Source organism: Porites lutea, chromosome 2 (genome assembly GCF_958299795.1).
Source record: "Porites lutea chromosome 2, jaPorLute2.1, whole genome shotgun sequence".
In the NCBI taxonomy this organism is placed as follows: domain Eukaryota; kingdom Metazoa; phylum Cnidaria; class Anthozoa; order Scleractinia; family Poritidae; genus Porites; species Porites lutea.
Window position 1 is genome coordinate 45,256,809 of NC_133202.1, and position 18,201 is coordinate 45,275,009.

Here is an 18,201-nt window from a genome sequence, read left to right on the forward strand (position 1 = left end):
TCCGTCGTTCGCGCGGCCCGATGTTTGAAGTGTGTGAGTGACTTGTTCCACTTTTTGTGCCGTTGCCGTTCATAGTGTACCGATAGCCCTTGAAAAGCTGTCTAGTACAGTGCAAACAATTTATGCGAAAGTTTGAACCTAGCTGTGGAATTCTTCTCCATCAATTATTTGGCTTCCCTGTTGGGATTAAAACTTTATGTCACTATAAAAATAGCATTATTGTGTGTATTGTTCTTGTTGTTGTTGTTAATGTCGAACACGGGTTTAACAGCAGGTTTGGTAATCTTGACCTTTCATTGTTTTTAGGTGCTGCTGGATTCCCGCCAGTGGTGGTGTGTTCGAAACTCCGTCGGATCGATCGGTTTTATACCAAACACATTAGTTGAAGAATCAGGTACAAACTTTTTTCCCTTGTTCTCACTTGTTTATCCTAATAGTTATTTTATTAGTTAATACAGTTAATTTGACGTCGTGTAAAATTCTCGCGCGCTCCGCACGAGCCTCATGCACCCTGCGGACGTGAGAGACGTGAGCGTGCGCCACGAAGCTCTCAGAACGAGTTGTTTTATTTCCCACGTAAGAAACGAGACAAACCTCGTCCCCAGGGCGTTTCCCTTAAAACATGGGTGGGGCGGGCCACCCGTTTTTTTAAAGGAAAAGCCCTGGGGACGAGGCTAAAACGAGAAACAAATTGGCCAATAGCTGACCAGCACCTCCCCTGTAGCGATCCCAGAAACAATTGCGGCGCACATTTCGGCATCAGTTCCCGTCTCGTTTCTAAAGATGCGAATTGCGTGATGGAACCATAGATGAATGACCCAAACAATGTGCCTTCCCCTAGAAACAATAGCAGGTGTGTTATGAAGCCAATGAAAAAAGAGGTTCTGGAGAGCTTAGTAACTACAGCATGGTTCTACCGAGTCCCACTCTGTTTTTTTTTTTCTTTTTTTTTTTCAAACTTGCTCCGAACCTTTCGTGCGACTAGCGCAGACTCGAAATACGACTTTTTTTTTTTTTTCAGTTTATCAAACTAAATACCTGAGCACAAAGAAATAAGATACTCGAATCCTTGTTGACCAAATGAAAAATTAGAGAGATTTAGAATCGCGTTGGCGACAAACGGCAAACGTCAGATTCAAGTTGGCAATTTCTCAAGTTTAGAAATGAAAAGATAAAAACAGGCCAAAACAATTGGTATTGATAAAACTAACGTAAAACGACCAGTATTTGTGTTGAAGTAATGAACAGTAAACGACAAGTAAAGGGAAACCTTGGTCAAGTGGTACAAAGCCACGTTTGCCTATGGCAAACATAGCCTGACCTACCTAGGCCATGTCATTTGGTCCAAACTCGACGTATCTATTCGATCGTTTGAATCATTGGACATTTTCAAAAAGCGTATTAAACTGGTTCATTTCACAAGCCTGCTGGACAGCACTTGTAAAGACTGTTTTTTATGTAAAACTAATAACTGATTTTACGTGTGGACATAATTTCATATTTTATTGATTATTAGTTTATTTTATTATTACCGTCCTATTAGACAAGTAATTGTAGTTAGGTGTCCCCAAGTAGTGTACATTGTATGCTAGCGACTTCGACACTGTAATAAAGTTCTTACTTACTCACTTGCCGTAAGTGACTCTACATCTCTGTATTATCAGCTGATCAGCAGATAAACGTCAAAAACAATTGACATGGGGAGCCCGTTATACGCACGAAAAAGGCTTCACCTCGATCATGACAAGAAACTCCGAGCGCGCCATTGAAGCCGCGCATTTGTCTTGCACTCATACGAGATTTTCTGATCTTGCATTTTAGTGGTGCTTCCCAGTCCCCCAACAACGGCTCCGCCCCCTGTACCAACTACACAGGTGACGTCATCTCAAACAGCGGTACGTCAATTCCCTTCTTGTCTTGTAGAAATTAAAACCTTTAGGGCCATTATTTAATGTTTTTTGACGTTGTTAGTTTCTTTTTCTCATTATTAATCTCACCTTCTTGACCATTCACATGCAAAATAGTAACGTGCAGGTTTCCGCAATTTCGTAATTTACAACAGCTATCGGAAGATATTTTCTTTATGTTGTTTTGTTTTTTTCTTTTCTATTCGTAAAAAACCATTATAATAATTATCTTTACATAAATAGTTATATTTGCCCTTAACTCATTAGTTGACACTGAACGATACTAACGGCTTTACTTTCCCGTGTTTAGGTGCAGAAACTTGAGACTGCAACTGTACAATCTTCATCATCGGCAAGAATATCAACAACAACATCTACACCAACCACAGCACTAAAACGGACACCAGTAACATCAACAACACCGGCTCCACAGGAGACTTCGCAGTTTCCTCGTGTGGAGCTACGCCCAGTTGGAATGTCAAAGGCAAACCGCCCCGTATCCGCTCCCCCTTCACATATACTGGTCCCCCCAGAACTTCCCAGTAGCCCTCCACCTTCCACTCCTCCACCACCGGCCACACCTCCGCCCCAGGTGATTACCAACAAAAATGGCACAACACAGAAAGAGAACGGTTTGTACTGAGTTACTTGTTGCCTCCTGTTGTTTTCCGGCTTCAACTCCCAGAGATAGTGATAAAGTAGCGTGCGTGGCAGGCGCCGGTTAGTTTAATTCTACCGCGCGAGGGAAACACGAGAATTTTCCAACTTCAACTTCAACACTGTTATTAAAACGCGTTAAAATTGTGTGCAACGGTGTGAATTTGCTTAAAAGAAGCATGTTCGATAACGTGAAAAATAGAAATGTTACTCTAGAGTCCAGAAATTTTTTTAAGTATCTTGTTGTGTTGGTTGATAAAAACCTTACTTGGAAATAATTATCACGTTGACGCTTTTTCGGCAAAAATCAGTAAAACTGTTGGACTTATTTCAAAACTTCGGCACTCCATATTTCGTCATATACTTTTATACATTTACCAAAAAGTAATCCACCCTTACCTAAACTATGGTCTTGCTGCCTGAGGTCAGGCATCCAAGACTTCCCTCAATAAAATTCTAATTCTCCTAAAGAAAGTGCTCCGCATGATGTATTTTATGGATATACGTGAACACGCAATTCCTCTATTTATCGACGCTGACATATACCAGTGACATTTATGTATTATAAAGCTGTAGCTAGTCTAATGCACGATATTAACAACAACAATTCGCTACCAAATCTCTTAAATTTATTTGAAAAAACCTCAACAATTCATTCATACATTACACGATCATCTACTTCTGGTAATTTTCACGTTAAAAGCTCAAAGCTGGAAATACACAAAAACTTCTTGTCTCGTTTTGTCGTAAAACTTTGGAATGAGATACCTTGTCATATTAGAGATCTTCCTAAAAAGGAATTTACGAAAGTTCTTCACGGATTGCTCTCCGATATCTTAAAAAGAGAAGATGACTATATTGAGACGCCATTGATAATTGAAAAAGTTGGATTAACTGTTAAGTGATTTCTTTGACAAAATTATATGCTTTCCGCTCTCCATCGTTTCCTTCTGACTCGTCCCCAGTCGTCCCTCTCTCTGTCTCTCCTTAGTGGCGCGATCACCCATCACCCCGGCTCCCGACGCGCGCGTTACGCGAAGACGACTGGAGGCTAGTCAGCATTCCCTTTTCCTTTTTCCTTAGATGTAATGTAATTAAAATAAAACTATGATAAAAATAAGAATTATTGTAACTTAAAATATTTTCCTTCCTTTCCTTTCACTTTATTCTTCTTTTAACTGGGCCGCCTAGATTAGCAATAACTATTTTGCGGCCCAGTCTATTGTAATTACTATTTTTTGTTAAATAAAGTTGAAGTTGAACTGTTTCTTTTTTTTTCACTAGCTTCCCTTCCTGCAGGCACAGACTTTGCCATGGCAATTCAAGCAAAGAATCTCAAGAAAGTCGACAAGGAGGCTGAAAAGAAACGACGCGAAGATTTTAATAACAACAGATGTAAGAACTATTTATTCAGTGTTACATCCACTGCAACACGACGGCTACGGCACTAAGCCCTGTTTATATGGACAAACGTCGTCCTTTAGGCCTGATTAGCCCAGCCGGTTTGGCTCGCTTTTCCGAAACTGCGACCCGTGGACAAAACGCAACACAAGTCAACATTGTGGTTACATGACTCTAGCCACCCCGTTTACTTAGAATCTCGAGATGGCGTAATACAGAGATAATAGTGATCAATAGTCATCTCAGAAATCGGAACCAGCTCGGCTCTTATAATCAGACCTTAGGGTGAATTCATTTGCAGTATAAGCGTATAGCCGTCGCATTTGCTATTTGGGATTTTTTTTTGTTTTTGAGCTTAAAATCCATGAAAAATTGCAAAGCCAAATGCGACCGCTATACGCGCACACTGCTAATGGATTCACCGTTCAAAAAACGACAAATTTTAGATGTGGGGCTTATGTGATCGTCGCGTTTATGTACGATGTACGTGGTATTCTCTTGACCAAAGTAAACGACGAAGTAACAACGAAATTGTTTTATTATTTTTTTTGAAACAATGTGTTTTCAAACCTCTTGTTGCTTGTTTGCGAAGCAATACGTTAAAAGATGTTGTTCTGGTTTTCATGTTTATGATAGTGAGCTCATCCGATATGTTAAATGACGAGCTGAAACGAAGGATGTCGTCAAGTCAAAGTGGACTGACACCCAAAGCGGAAAGGAAAGGTAATTGTTTTGGAGATAGCCAAAGGCCGATAGAACATACCAAACAATACTGAGCTTTGATTGAATGGTAACGCGTTAATTATTTATTTAGACTAAAACTTAGAATTATCAATGTTACAACTTAGGTGGACTCAAGTTGTAAGATTTCAGCCAGAGTGTCTAATACTGGAATTTTAGAAATTTAGGATCACATTTTAGGCAAATAACAAACTCTTGCGGAAACTCTTGCTACGCAGGTTAAGTGTTCACTATATCAACACAAACGTAACTATGTTGTTTCATTCCAATTTTCTTCATAAGAATTATTTTGAAGAGTTGTTATCTGCACCTTTTCTAATTGAGCCAAAAATTATGTTTGCCGATCTTAAAAACATGATACCCGCCTCCGACCTTATTTCATCAAAGTTCTAAGGTTTCCAAGATCGTATTCAACACTGACTTTTGAACTGAATAATAAGATCGAGTCTGAAAATGAATAAGTACTTGTGTACATTCGTAGCTGGTTGACAAGCTAAGCAGGATGCCATCACTTCGTTGATCTTAATTACTGTGTAAATGAAGGCCCTTTTTACATACAAAAAAGAACACATAGAAATGTTTTTTTGTATTTTATTTCAACAGACATTTCACCCGCTGTTCACTTAAATGCGGAATCAAACGCCGCCGAAGTAAAAGAATGGCTGAAGAGTAAAGGTTTTTCGCCAAGGTTTGTTACTGAAAATTGTCGTTTCTTTTAGTTGCGTAAAAGTTCTTGTATGAAATCTGAGTGAACACTCTGCACTCACTGCAGACCCCTTTCGAGGTGCTCGTACGTTGGTAAACCACTTCAATCCAGCGAGAAGTCAAATTTTAGGCAATTTCATTATCATTATTATTATTATTATTATTATTGTTATTATTGTTATTATTATTATTATTATCATTATTATTATTATTATTATTTTAATCTATAGGAATATGTAACTGGAGCCTAATAAATATTGTTAAGTTTTGCTAAACTCAAAGGTTCACAATGGAGGTCAAAACTCTTGGGACACTTGTCACGATAAGACTAAACCTGATTTCCCCCCCCCCCCCCCCCCCCCCCCCCCTTCGTCCCAAGAAATGGTGTTTTTCTGCGCCCGTTACACTTAAAACAGACCTGTAAAGTGTTTTAAGCGAAAGTTTAGAGAAAAGACTAATAATTAATTTAAAAAATAAGCGGTCCGGGGATCCAGTTCTGACTTTTATTAAGAGTCCTTTAGCGACACTACTCCTTTAAGCCAACCTTTCATGTATCATGGATTGTTTTCTCTTTGCCACTTTATTGCAGCTCTGTGACAGCTTTGTCCGGAAAGACCGCTAAAGACTTGGATCAAATGACGAGGGAACAGCTAAAGCAAGCTTGTGGTGAATCTGAAGGATCAAGGATTTATAGTCTGTTCACAGTTCAGAAGGGTAGTTGGAAGGTATTGATAGCCATTCTCCTTGCAAAAATAAATTTGTGTTCTGATGCCGTATGCCGGGAAATATACTATTTACTAGAGATGTCTGACATAAGACAAAAAAATAACTTTTTCGTTTGTTTCTTTTCTTTTAGGTTGTACCGAAAGGATCTGAATTAGCAGTAAGTGCAACTAATAGCCCTTTAAACACTAATGTCCACATATAAATTCTCCAGACTGAGCTCAATGCTTTTCCTTATCGAATTCCTGGGGAGGATTTGATAAAAGATCAAAGAATTTTTCTTTGGGTGATCATTTTATTAGTTGTCATAACCTTCTCTCTTGGTTATGTGTTAATATTTTTAGGTCTTGTTAGGAGAAAATTAATGTTTATCCAGGGTGTAAAGAGGGTCAGTTTTACAGCTCGCCATCCAGACAAGCAGAAGCTACCATGTACCAGCCCAAAAGTCATTTCAACTAGCCTGAAAAGAATTCTTGACCAGCAAAATTGATAACAGTTCCTCTGTAATTTGAATTCTCAAAAAACAATTCCACCGACCAGGTCAGGCAAGTTAAGAACAGAATTCACTAACCCGATAGCAAAATCCACGAGACCCTAGACTACGAGCAGTTTCTCTTTTTGCTTAGTCCGTTGAGAGAAACGCGCGAGACACGCAAATGAGCACGCGCGTGACTAAAGGCGCGAGACGAAAAAGAGAGACTGCTCGCAGTCTACTAGACCCGGGCTAAACTGACTTTCTTTAAGGTGATGTTACACGAGATGATTCACAACGACGATTTTTAGTACAACACAGCGTTTCAACATTGTTGCGACATTGTTTCGAATGGTTACAACACATTTCCAACATTGCATCACCTTTACACGCTGCGTTGGTCACTTTTGGGACTTGGAGGTAGGGGCGTAGCGTCCATATACACACATACGTACGCCCGTGCGTACAGCTGAAATCCGGAAAAAAAATATTTTTATTTCCTGAAAGCATTTTTATCGTTAAATCGGGATGATGTGATAAGTCGTTCGCATTATATTTGTATCTTTACCCGTCTGAAGGGTAGACACCTCGCTCTTTGCTTGAACCTCCTTGGTGGCGTCACTGTTTTACTTTTTTTTCGGTTACCATTGCACCTTACCGAAAACACTAGAGATGTAAATTAAACAACTAATTATTGCATTTTCCTTCGTATTTATTTACTGAAAACGCAGGAAATGGCATTTCTGAGCCCCTAAAGTTGAAAAAATGTTCTAGGGAAACATGCCCCCAGACTCCCCCTTTCCCTGAGTACACCTTCAAAACCTCACGCTACGCCCCTGAAAGGGTTGACGCAAAAGCAATAAATTGTGAATGGGTTTGTAACTAGGAACCTGTGAATTAGGCAATTATGAATGAATAACTTTTTTTCTTCAAGTTTATAATGAAAAGACGCAAGGAACGTTCAGAAGAAATTGGCGAAAAGGAGCCGGAAAACTCCGGTGAGCTCCGGGTCATAGTGGCTAATGCTAAAGCAGCCGCGGCAAAGGAAGAGATAGAGATTGTAAATGGATCATCCGGACCCGCTCAGCGCAGGTCAAGTAAGCTCAGTGCGCCTGCTACTGCTGTGAAACCGCGTCCCAATAGCTTTGCCGGGACTGAGGTCAAGCCCTCCGCCGACACTGGAAGAGAGCGTACGTCATCATACGGGCGAAAGGTTGAAATGACAGGACAGGAGTCGTTTGAGAAAGAGTTTATTCCACCGCCACCTGTGCTGGATTCCCAAGATCAGTCGAACACGGACGAAGGAACCTCGAGGGTATGTGATTGATAGCCATAGGTTAATGGAATTGATACAAAAAGTATTCACGCACTTATTCGTAGCAGCAAAAATTTATCCTTCTACAGAAATCAGTGTTTCGTAGCCCAGCTAGCTCTAGCCTTTGTGTCAGGCCCCTTGAAGGGGAGGGGACAGGTCGGGATTAGGCTAAAAAAAGGCCGGGTTTTGTACAAAGACTCAACCCATGCGTGGACTTCGGGAATCGAACCCAGACCAGATTCTGATTAATGACCGCGAGTGCTTTCAACAATGCGCTCCGAAGAACAAGCCGAAATTTAAAAGTGTTTTATCAGCTTCATGATCATGTACTGTTTAATTTTCCTTAGGCGAGGAAGGTTTCTGTAGAAGACGTCGAGAAAATTGCCCGTGAGCAGAGAAAACAACAGGAGTTAATTCTGGTGAGTTTACTTCCTTTTGGTTTGCAAGCCCAGGCGTTACGCTTTAGAATCGTAAGCTTACTGTGGGAAGTCAATTCCCCCACTAAAGAAACGAGACGGGAACTGGGCCAAATTGATTTTCCAAAGACCTCTGGGACTGTTGGGTCTTCTAGGGAGAGGGGAAAAATTGGCCAATAGCTGACCGGCGCGTCCCCAGTAACGATCCCGAACTTAATCCCAAACCAATAGCGGGACGCATTTCGGCTTCAGTTCCCTTCTCGTTTCTAAAGTGGCGATTACACTGCCGCCTGCATTTCATCCTTTTTTTTTACTAATGTAGTGTTAATCACCTTTCTGGTACAGGAACATGATAAGCAGCTTTTCCTGCTTGAACAGCTTCAAAGACAAAAGTTGGAGCTGGAGGTGCAGAAGCGAGAATTTGAAGAACAACAGAAAAAGCAAAAAGAGGCCGAGTTAGCGGTAAGTTAAGTGGCGTGACAGTGTCACACACCTAAAACCTTTTTGTTATCAAGCATTCGCGGGGTCACGAGTTAGCGGTAAGAATGTGACACAACTAAAACCTCTTTGCTATTGAGCTTTAGCGGGGCCACGTACTATTTTTAGAAAGCGGAGAGAAAATCTGGTAATTTGTCGAATGTACGATTGTAATCACACGCAGTTGGTTGGTTACTTATACGCCAGCGAGGTTTCCCGGTAGATTCCTGACGAACGAACAGTTTTGCCTGATTTAGAATGGTCAAGTAATTTTTTATTTCCGCAATAGAGTAAAGAGGTGTTACGTTGCAAATGATAGAAATTTGTCAAATTATGGGATTTGTCGAGCGAACGTCCGAGAGAGCAAGGCCAAGGTAATTGCCACCTTGTCAAAAATCTTACGGTTTCATTTCCTCCATGCAAGTTCAATTATTGCTCTTTGAACTTCCCAGTAACATTTCGAGTTTCAAGGCAAGCACTCGCATTCATATTTAAACTCAGTCTAAGTCTTCTATCACGTGAAAGTTTATCACAGTCACGTGCGCAACTAAAGAAAGCCTGACAAAAAAAAACTAGGCTCGAACGGTATTCGAACTCATGATTCCTGCGATACCAGTGCAATTCTCTTAACTCTGATGGGAGCTATTGAGCCAACTAGGAGCTGGTCACTTTGTGACTTCGCCACCCGGAGACGGTAAAGATCTAAAACTAAGCATAGGAATTACATATATTTGAACTGCGGAACAAATATTTCAGTACCGTAGTAAAAGTGTAGGTTCCTCTGATATCCAGATACCGCAACTTCAAGTCGCTGAAAAAAGCAGGGCTGAATCGGACTCCTTCCTTTTTTTAATATATTACGTTCATTTTCTTCAAGGACCAACACAGGGAGCTTCAGCGTCAAATTCAAGCCCAACAAGATCAGCTCAAAGAGAACCAGAGCAAACTCGTCGAACAACAGCAGCGTCTCTCCAGCTACGAGAAAGTGTCTCCTCAGATCACCTACGCTGCTATCCCCCCTGTGATGCCGCAGGTTCCGGTGATGCCGCAGGGAGTTCCAATGGTGCCGCAGGGAGTTCCGATGATGCCGCAAGGGGTTCAGGTGATGCCCGTGGGGGGTTTGCAAGCCGGAGCTCCTACGTACCTCCCCATGGGGGGAATACAGCCCGTCTATTCTCCCTATCCGACAACAGTGTCTTCAACGGGCGTGGCGCATATTTTACCCACTTTAAGTGTGCCCACAGTCACTACAATGCCACCCTCAACGTAGTTCCATTCCAGCTGTTACTAGTGCCAAGTCTCCTACGCGGACCTTTCTTTTTGGCGTCACGCAACGCCTTGTGTGACGAAACAAAGAACGGTTGCCCAGGAAACCAACTAGTATGGAAATGGATTTAGTTAAATTAGATTTAAGTTTAAATCTGGGATTTAATGCAAAATTTCCCCGGTGTACGTCAAAATATGTTATTTAATTTTGCCAGTGGAATCATAGATTGTAGTCTTTGGAAGGACCATTTATTTTCCCTAAGAATATATTTTCAGTGACCCGTGAGGAAGCTGCAGTTCCTCGCTAAAATGAAAGAGCTGATCCAGGTTTTCAAACACAAAGTCGTTTGAATCTTTTAAGGAAGATATGATTCACATCACTGTAAACATAAACATTATTTATGATTTATGCCCTTTATCATATTTTAAAGCATTTGCATCTACGACAGCGACGCAAGCGAAAACGTTAGTTTACCTTAATTAATTCAACGCCCATTCTCTGTTCTTCATGCATTTAAGTTAATTATATCAACGCCCATTTTCTGTTGTTCATGCATTTTATTATAAAAACACTCACTCTCTGTTCTCCATGCATTTGAGTTAATTATATCAACGCCATTTTGTTCACCATCCATTTAATTAATAATTATAAAAGCACCATTATCTGTTCTCTATGTATTTAAGTTAATTATATCAACGCCCATTTTCCGTTCTCCAAGCATTTCACCTTGATGTGTGGCTTCAATTGTAAGTGCAGAAAACCGGGTAAATAACTGAACTGTTCTTGGCAATTTTTCACAAAAACTTCAATTTGATCCTAAAACTTTACTGTTGTTTCATTGACAACGACAGAGTTACTTGCCTTATTGTCAAACCTCCTTCATTTTTCATCACAGAGAGAGATATAGAGAGAGCATGATCAGAGCCAATTTCCAAGTAATTTTCCTTCCGGGGTAATTTTCGGTGGATTTCTTTGATTAAACGTCTGTGAATCGCGAATCAGAAAAAGAAACAAAAAAAACACTTTGTAAGGCTCTCGACAGCCAGGGTGGTTGGTGATATTTTCCTGTCATTTTGTGTACAATTAATTAGATTTACTGGACTTAGAATTGTGTATGGTCACTTAATATATTATAGTAATGGTAGAATTTATGACACTTTTGTGTTCAAGTAACCAAAATGCAATTGTTATTAACCCAGTGTATCGGCAGAGCAAACTTCAAAGGCTCCTTTGATAGTTGATATGCATTCATTCTGGTTTTCTTTCTTGTGAATATTCATTTTAGCTTTTGCCCTTTTTTCTTTTGTAAGTCGCTGACAACCTCTTCTGTACTGACCTGACGTGAGAGCATTTTCAGTGTCCAGTGAATATGCAGTTAGATCATTGAAAAAAAAAGTGTTTTGGATACACAGGACTGGTTTGGTATAAAAATGTGACCGATGGGATGTCGACACGTGAAAACGTTGTGTGAAAGAATCCATTGGTATCACTCTGATTTTTCCATGAAAATGCTGTTCTTGGTATATTACATCAAGTGTTTGCAATATCTTTGTTTTCCCTTCCTTTGAAATGTACTGCCAGGAGATCAAGTAGACCTCTGTATGAAGCTTTTGATTGCCTTTTAACTGAACCACGAGGGAATACATTCTTTGTATCAAAGGGGCTTTGAAGTTTGTGCAGGACATAGTGGACGCTAGGGTTACGTTCATTGTTATACTCAGTAGAGAATAAAATTGTAGAGTAGAATGTAGAATGGGATGCTCAGTAAGTTATAAATACATATTAATAAATTTAGAATACAAGCAAGTTTACCAACTTTACAATCACTTACCACTGTTACCGGACCGATGCAGAATTGACAGAACTACGAAAATAACTGTTTAAGGGCCTGTTTACATGGAGGTGGTGGACCCCAGATAGGTGAGGTAACACGTGGCGGGTCACCCCACCTATCGTGTAAATCTGATGAGACATTAGACAGGCGGGTTGCCTCTCCTAAGTGGCTTACCTCCACCTACCTGGGGTCCCCCACTTCCATGTAAACAGACCCTAAAACAGTAGAAGAACACAAAGTATAGAGACAGAAAATCCACACGTTGGACAGAATGAAGAATAGTTAAGTGGATCACTTACATCCAGCGGGTAAAATTGAAAAGTAGCAGCCAGCTGTTTTTTAAGTTTGCCTCAGTTTCTATGCAGCTGTGTCTTATAATGCTCGGAAATAAGCTTCATAATTTTTGCTACGTGGTGATAATTTTTCCAATAAACGGCTATCCGTTTTCATCATTTTGTAGTTTAATGGTTGTAGTGGACGAAAATCGGCCAAATCTTTAGAAATACGGCTACCAAGCTAGGACCTTTCTCGGAAGAAAAGTACAAACCATTTGGGCAACGGTGGGTAAGAGAAAGCGGTGAAACTTAATTTTCGCCACTTTCTCTTGAGTTTGCCTCTGAAAGTCCTGCTCTTTGGGACACCGCAGGTATATGTATATTTTGAAAAGGACGTTCACGTTTTTGATTAACCGCTGGGTAGAATATGATTATTATATTTGTATTTAATTGAACATGGAATATTTCTCTATTGTAATAAACTTAAATAAACGTTGAATAAGCTGTGACACTGTGGTTTTGTTCCTTAATATTGCGTTTTTATAATTAGACCTCCAGGCATGGCCCCTCTGAGACAAATTGCTTCGATTTGCTTATTAACCATGCTGCAACTGCTACGTAAAACTTCACACCGGGCGAATAAGGGCTAGCGCTAGCCCTAACTGTAAATGAAAAAGATATGTTAAGCCCTAAAAAAGGGGCCGTTTCGGTGAGTAAAATTAAATACTGTACCATTTTTGGGGTCTAATTCGGTTTCTTTAATCAGGGCTAGTACAGTTCAATTAGGGTTGATTTGGACCCACGGGCTGAGAAGAGTCCAAGCGTGGGCTGGATGGACTTTTGATGCGGCTTTTTTTAGCTTAAATTGTGCTCGTAAGGCTCCAAGAATGTGTAAATCAGACTTAGTCCTGCAGTGCTAAATTAGTATGTTGAAGGTAGCGAAAAGCTATTTGAGGGCGTCTAAGATTCCGCCGTTATGTTTGTTGTTGTTGTTGTTTGTGTTGTGCTTTTTGTTTGTTGAACATTTTTTTCAAGGCCCTTCTTGTGGGGCTTATTATTGCAGGGAAATTTGCGTTTGAAAATCGTCTAGGTTAAAATTGGACGGAAATTTGCCTGCATTTTTTTAATGGACAAATTTTATTCTTGGGGCATTCGGCATTAACCAGAAATCTCTCTCTGAACACCACACATCAAGGAGAATTCACCAAACTGGATATGACGTTATTACCGCTGATATCGCGGTAATTGCGTGAGCATTTATTAGCCTACGCAGCTGGTGGAATAGTTTTTGTGTGTGTGCGATTTTTGGCGGCGAAGCTGCCATTGTCCGCGCAGTTTTGGCGCGAGAAGCGAACGCAGAAGGCGCAAGAAACGTGTCTCCTTATCATTCTCCGCACGGATTCCGCCCGCTACGTAGGCTAGCTTTTGTTGTTGCTACTTAATGCACGTCGAAGCTAGAGAGATAGGGAAATATTAATAAATACAGGAGTGGGTTCCTGTTAAAAGATTCACATCACCTGTTTGTTTGTTGGTACGTTCGCCAGCGTTCATATATAATATTGGCGATGATCCATCCCACCAGTTTTAACTCATTTGCATCACAACAGTCGTGATTAGCGGATTGCCAAATTAATAAGGGGACGCTCTTGTGTAGCTTAGTGATACAATGAAGCTTACACGGAATCTATGAACTGGTTTTGGAAGAGTATTCATGTTACGAGTTGGCCACCATTTTGATGACACTATAAAGAAAATGAGAACTCGAAGGACATAGTATATCTGAAAGGAAAACCGGAATAGCATTGATGGGACAGAGCTGTTTGTCCAAGAATAGCGAAGCAGACAATATGGCACCCGACTTGACAACCTCACGAATAGATATATCATGGCCAGATGACTTTGAGGAAGGAATACTTTCCGATATTCCCGATACTGTTGTAGAAAATGGTAAATTGACGTTAGATTTAAGTTTTCGCAGGTTGAAATCCCTACCAGCGAAAGTGTGCCAGAGAAACAACATCGAAGTACTTAATCTCAACTGCAACAAGATCTCAAATTTTCCTTATAATTTCGTCTCACTTCGTTATCTAAAGGAACTTTATCTACGAAATAATTATTTGGAATTTTTGCCTGCGCAGATTTGTACCTTAATCAAATTAGAAGTCTTGGAATTGAATCGAAATCTGATTGAGACTTTGCCGTATTGTTTTAGTCATCTATGTCACCTGCAAAAACTCAATCTCTCTTTCAATAACATCAAAACTCTTCCCCCGAGTCTTCGCTATCTAACAACCTTGAAATACTTAAACATGGAGGGAAATTATCTCCAGAGCATTCCCGAAGTTGTCGTCTCACTTCCAAGTCTTGAAGTTCTGGTTTTGAGCGACAACGAAATCACATTCCTTCATCCAAACTTGGACAACTTATTCCAGTTAAAAGAGCTTTACTTGGACGACAACAAATTGTCCGAGCTTCCTGGGTCATTGCTACCATATCTCGCAGAGCTTGAAAAGCTTAACTTGAGCAACAACAAGAAAGTGTTAACCCTGGGTAAAAACGAAAAGCCAAAAAAGCAGAGTCAGACGAAAGCAAAGATGAACCATGTCGATGCAAAGGTCATTACGGAGAGACTGACGGGTCTGGGAGCTCCAGAAACTTCTAATACGTCTGTAGTTGCTCAAGATCGTTCAATGGTGTTTTCAGAAATAAATCTAAATCACCCCGAAGAAGAAAGAGATGTCTTTGGAGGAGAACCAGGTCTTGTTAATTTGAAATCTGAAGATGCAGACCCCAATATTGCTGAGCGAGTAAAACGTAATACTCTTAGCGCTAAAGCAAGGGTCGGTCAAGCAATGCGCCCATCACCAAAGTGGGGAATACTCATCCGCGAGCTTAAGAAAGCGGGCTTTTTGCCATCTATTAATGTACAGCTTCCAAAACTTAGAAGAGAACATGGAAGACCGGTGAAGGTATTGAATCATGGATCAAGGTATACATGGCGCGGCTGGAGAGTTGACGCGAACTCTCAATCGACATTGAAGAGAAAAACATCTTCAGTTGAATCTGAATCACTTGACAACAAACTCGACGAATTTGGACATCTTGCAAGTATTAGTGAATTATTTCCTGAGGTGAAAATGGAACAAGGAAGATTAACGCTTGACCTTAGCTGGCAAGAACTTTCATATGTTTCGGGAACTATCTGCGAACTAGTAAATCTCAATTCGCTTCTCCTTGACCACAACCAAATCATGGATTTGCCTACTGGAATGGACAAACTTTCCAAGTTACGCATTTTAAGTCTTAATTCTAACGAAATGATCTCGCTGCCAGAGAATTTACGACATCTAAACCATCTCAGGCGCTTGTTCCTTAATGGCAATCATATAAAGGCACTTCCAGACTGGTTTGAAAGTTTCCAACGCTTGACGTATCTCTCTTTGGAAAATAACGATATGCCATTCTTTCCAACCGAAATCTGCTCTCTAGTAAAGCTGGAATATCTCCTTCTTGCGGGAAACAAAATTAGAGAATTACCAGAAAAGATCAAACAGCTGAAAAACTTGAGGGAACTGTTTTTAGGCCGAAACGTCATTCGTTTAATTCCTCTGTCCATTGCTGAGATGAATTCTTTACGAGTGTTGTACCTGGACAACAATGGTCTTGAAGAGATACCCTACTCTGTTTTCAGCGTGATGGAATTACAGACACTAAATCTGAGCGGGAATTCGCTGAATTTAATACCAGATAACATCATAAATCTCCGGGACCTGGAAGAGCTTGATCTGGGAAAGAACAACATTCAAAAGTTACCATTTTGGTTCTACCGTCTTGCTAATCTAAGAGTTTTGTCTTTAAACTGCAACGGAATGTCAGTTTTCCCTGAAGTCCTCTGTAAAGTGCCAAGCCTTTCCACCTTAGACTTGAACAAAAACAAGATCAGAGAGCTTCCAGATTTTATTCGGAGCAGCATTGGCGAGCTGATCACCATGCAACAACTGGACCTGTCGTACAATGAGCTCAGAGGTCTGCCTGATAGCTTTAGAAATTTGCGAAGTTTAGAAATTCTTCACCTTGAAGGAAATCCGTTGATTGAGTTACCGGCGTGTATGAACGAGCTTACGAGCTTATGTAAACTGTATCTGGACAGAACAATCACGATTCCCAAAGAGATTTTCCAACTTCCAAAGCTGGAAATTCTTTAAGTTTCTTCACCACTTGGCTTTGACTATGGACAGGAGAGGATATAATTAAAGATTCAGGGGAATATTCAAGCTACTTAACGACCCGAAGAGGAGAACTCAGGAGCTTTCATCGTTTAAGCTGACCGAAGTAAGCTGCGCCGCTCTAAAAGATAAAAAGAGAAGACGATGAATACTTATTTGTTTATGCTTTCTTTAAAAGATACAACACAAAAATGACCTTTTCTGTCCTTTTCTGTAGTAATAAGTTCTCCATATCCTTTAGATTTTCTGATTGTTTCTGTCTGTCACCCTTCTACCAAATTCAGGGGCTTGGTCAAATCATAAAAGCACTTGCCAAACGATCTCCGAGAAAGTTGACGAAAGTAACAGTCGTATAACTTTTTCCCACTTTAGAGGGATTACAAAAATGGGCAGAAAAGCTACGGAGTAGAGTAAAATAGAACGGATTAGTAAAACTGCTGAAACTTGAAAACCTGCCACTTAAAATTTTTAAGTTATGTGGTATTAATCTTGTCTACGAAAGGCCATCCTTTTTTCTAGTAGTTAACGAAATAGGCAAACTGAAACTCATCACTGACTCAACACATTTATAGCTACGCAAGACTATAAGGAAAGCTGAAAAATCAAGGTACATTCATGCGTACCCTCTTCAACTTGGGCTTGAGAGCAGTTCAGACGTCGTATTCTTTGCTCGTTCTACTCAACATTTGCCTGTAATACGTCGTCAGAAACTGTGGCAATACTTCATGTGCGCCCCCGTCCGATCGTTCCCAAGCGCCTGCTACGCAGGCACCTGTCCAGCCTCGTTGTCATTTCGGATGTGATGTCATCTGTCAAGCTTGTCGGGAAAAATCACGTTCAGCTCCAAGTCTCCTCTGCTCACGTCAACCTGCCTCGGGACGAGGCTGAGATATCTCCACTTCCTTCTGCGAACAGAACGTGTAGAGATTTGGCAAATAAAGTTTTTTTAGTTGTTATTACTCTTTTATCATAATTGGCTCCGCATCTAAAATAGCAACAAAACTTAATTTGAAAAGTTTCATTCATATTTCGGTCGGTTTTCCATACATTTCTTCGTGAATAATTTATATTGATTCATTACCACTTTTCCTTGAATGCAGGCTGTTGCAGTTACAGTGTAAATCGAAATTAAAACAGTTTTTGTTAACACATGAAGTTTTCCTTGTCATTATATCAAGATGCGTAAAGCTCTTTGATCAGAACAACGAAAGTATCAGTATGGATAGAATAGACGATACAACATGGCAAGTGTTTTAAACATATTACACACCGTGTTGTTGTATATTAGCCGAAATCTTAGGTATACGCTGCTATACATCGGCAACGAACTCCCTTTTGACCGTGCAGTTTTAATGAGGTATTTTCAATAAACAACACTGCATTTCACTCTTACAGTATTCTGACACTTATTATTTAAAGCCCTTTGTAGTTCACATTTTAACTCCGTCATCCAGGGCTGCTGCTGACGTTAGCATTGCTCATAATGACGTAATTCAGGTTTGTAGAGGTGAAACGCCTTGACGCCCTGATAACAAAGTTAGATAGACCTCAGTCCCCTCTTTCAATCTCTCCCCTTCACCTATCGAGTCTTTTAAAAATATAATTGATACTATTTGTTCCTATTATTTCGAAATTCCCTATACAGCGATGAAGTTCACAATCGGATCACCTGACTGTCACCCATATGTACACGGGCAAATTCAAAAACAAAAAAGTTGGCGGGCGGACTTCCCTGTCGGAAAATCAACTTCCGCCGGGTATATATAACTTGATAGGATTGCTTTC

The 18,201-nt window shown here is 40.4% G+C and overlaps 2 protein-coding genes across 4 annotated transcripts in view; both read left to right on the forward strand.

Annotated features, from left to right (window-relative positions):
• Window positions 1-12,699, forward strand: part of LOC140928777 (epidermal growth factor receptor kinase substrate 8-like) — a 32,312-nt gene extending 19,613 nt beyond the window's left edge. For all 3 annotated transcript variants that reach the window (XM_073378561.1, XM_073378559.1, XM_073378560.1), the window contains 12 exons: window positions 307-394; window positions 1,822-1,895; window positions 2,218-2,539; window positions 3,849-3,959; window positions 4,602-4,688; window positions 5,310-5,394; window positions 6,001-6,136; window positions 6,268-6,294; window positions 7,541-7,921; window positions 8,269-8,340; window positions 8,683-8,799; window positions 9,692-12,699. In XM_073378561.1, coding sequence (XP_073234662.1) covers window positions 307-394; window positions 1,822-1,895; window positions 2,218-2,539; window positions 3,849-3,959; window positions 4,602-4,688; window positions 5,310-5,394; window positions 6,001-6,136; window positions 6,268-6,294; window positions 7,541-7,921; window positions 8,269-8,340; window positions 8,683-8,799; window positions 9,692-10,084 — 1,893 coding nt within the window. In that variant the 3' untranslated portion in view covers window positions 10,085-12,699. The remainder of the gene's footprint in view (window positions 1-306; window positions 395-1,821; window positions 1,896-2,217; window positions 2,540-3,848; window positions 3,960-4,601; window positions 4,689-5,309; window positions 5,395-6,000; window positions 6,137-6,267; window positions 6,295-7,540; window positions 7,922-8,268; window positions 8,341-8,682; window positions 8,800-9,691) is intronic.
• A 1,133-nt stretch (window positions 12,700-13,832) lies between these two features.
• LOC140927073 (uncharacterized) lies at window positions 13,833-16,437 on the forward strand. Its single transcript, XM_073376738.1, has one exon. The coding sequence runs from the start codon at window positions 13,996-13,998 to the stop codon at window positions 16,393-16,395; it is 2,400 nt and encodes a 799-aa protein (XP_073232839.1). The 5' UTR covers window positions 13,833-13,995; the 3' UTR covers window positions 16,396-16,437.
• The last annotated feature ends 1,764 nt before the right edge of the window (window positions 16,438-18,201 follow it).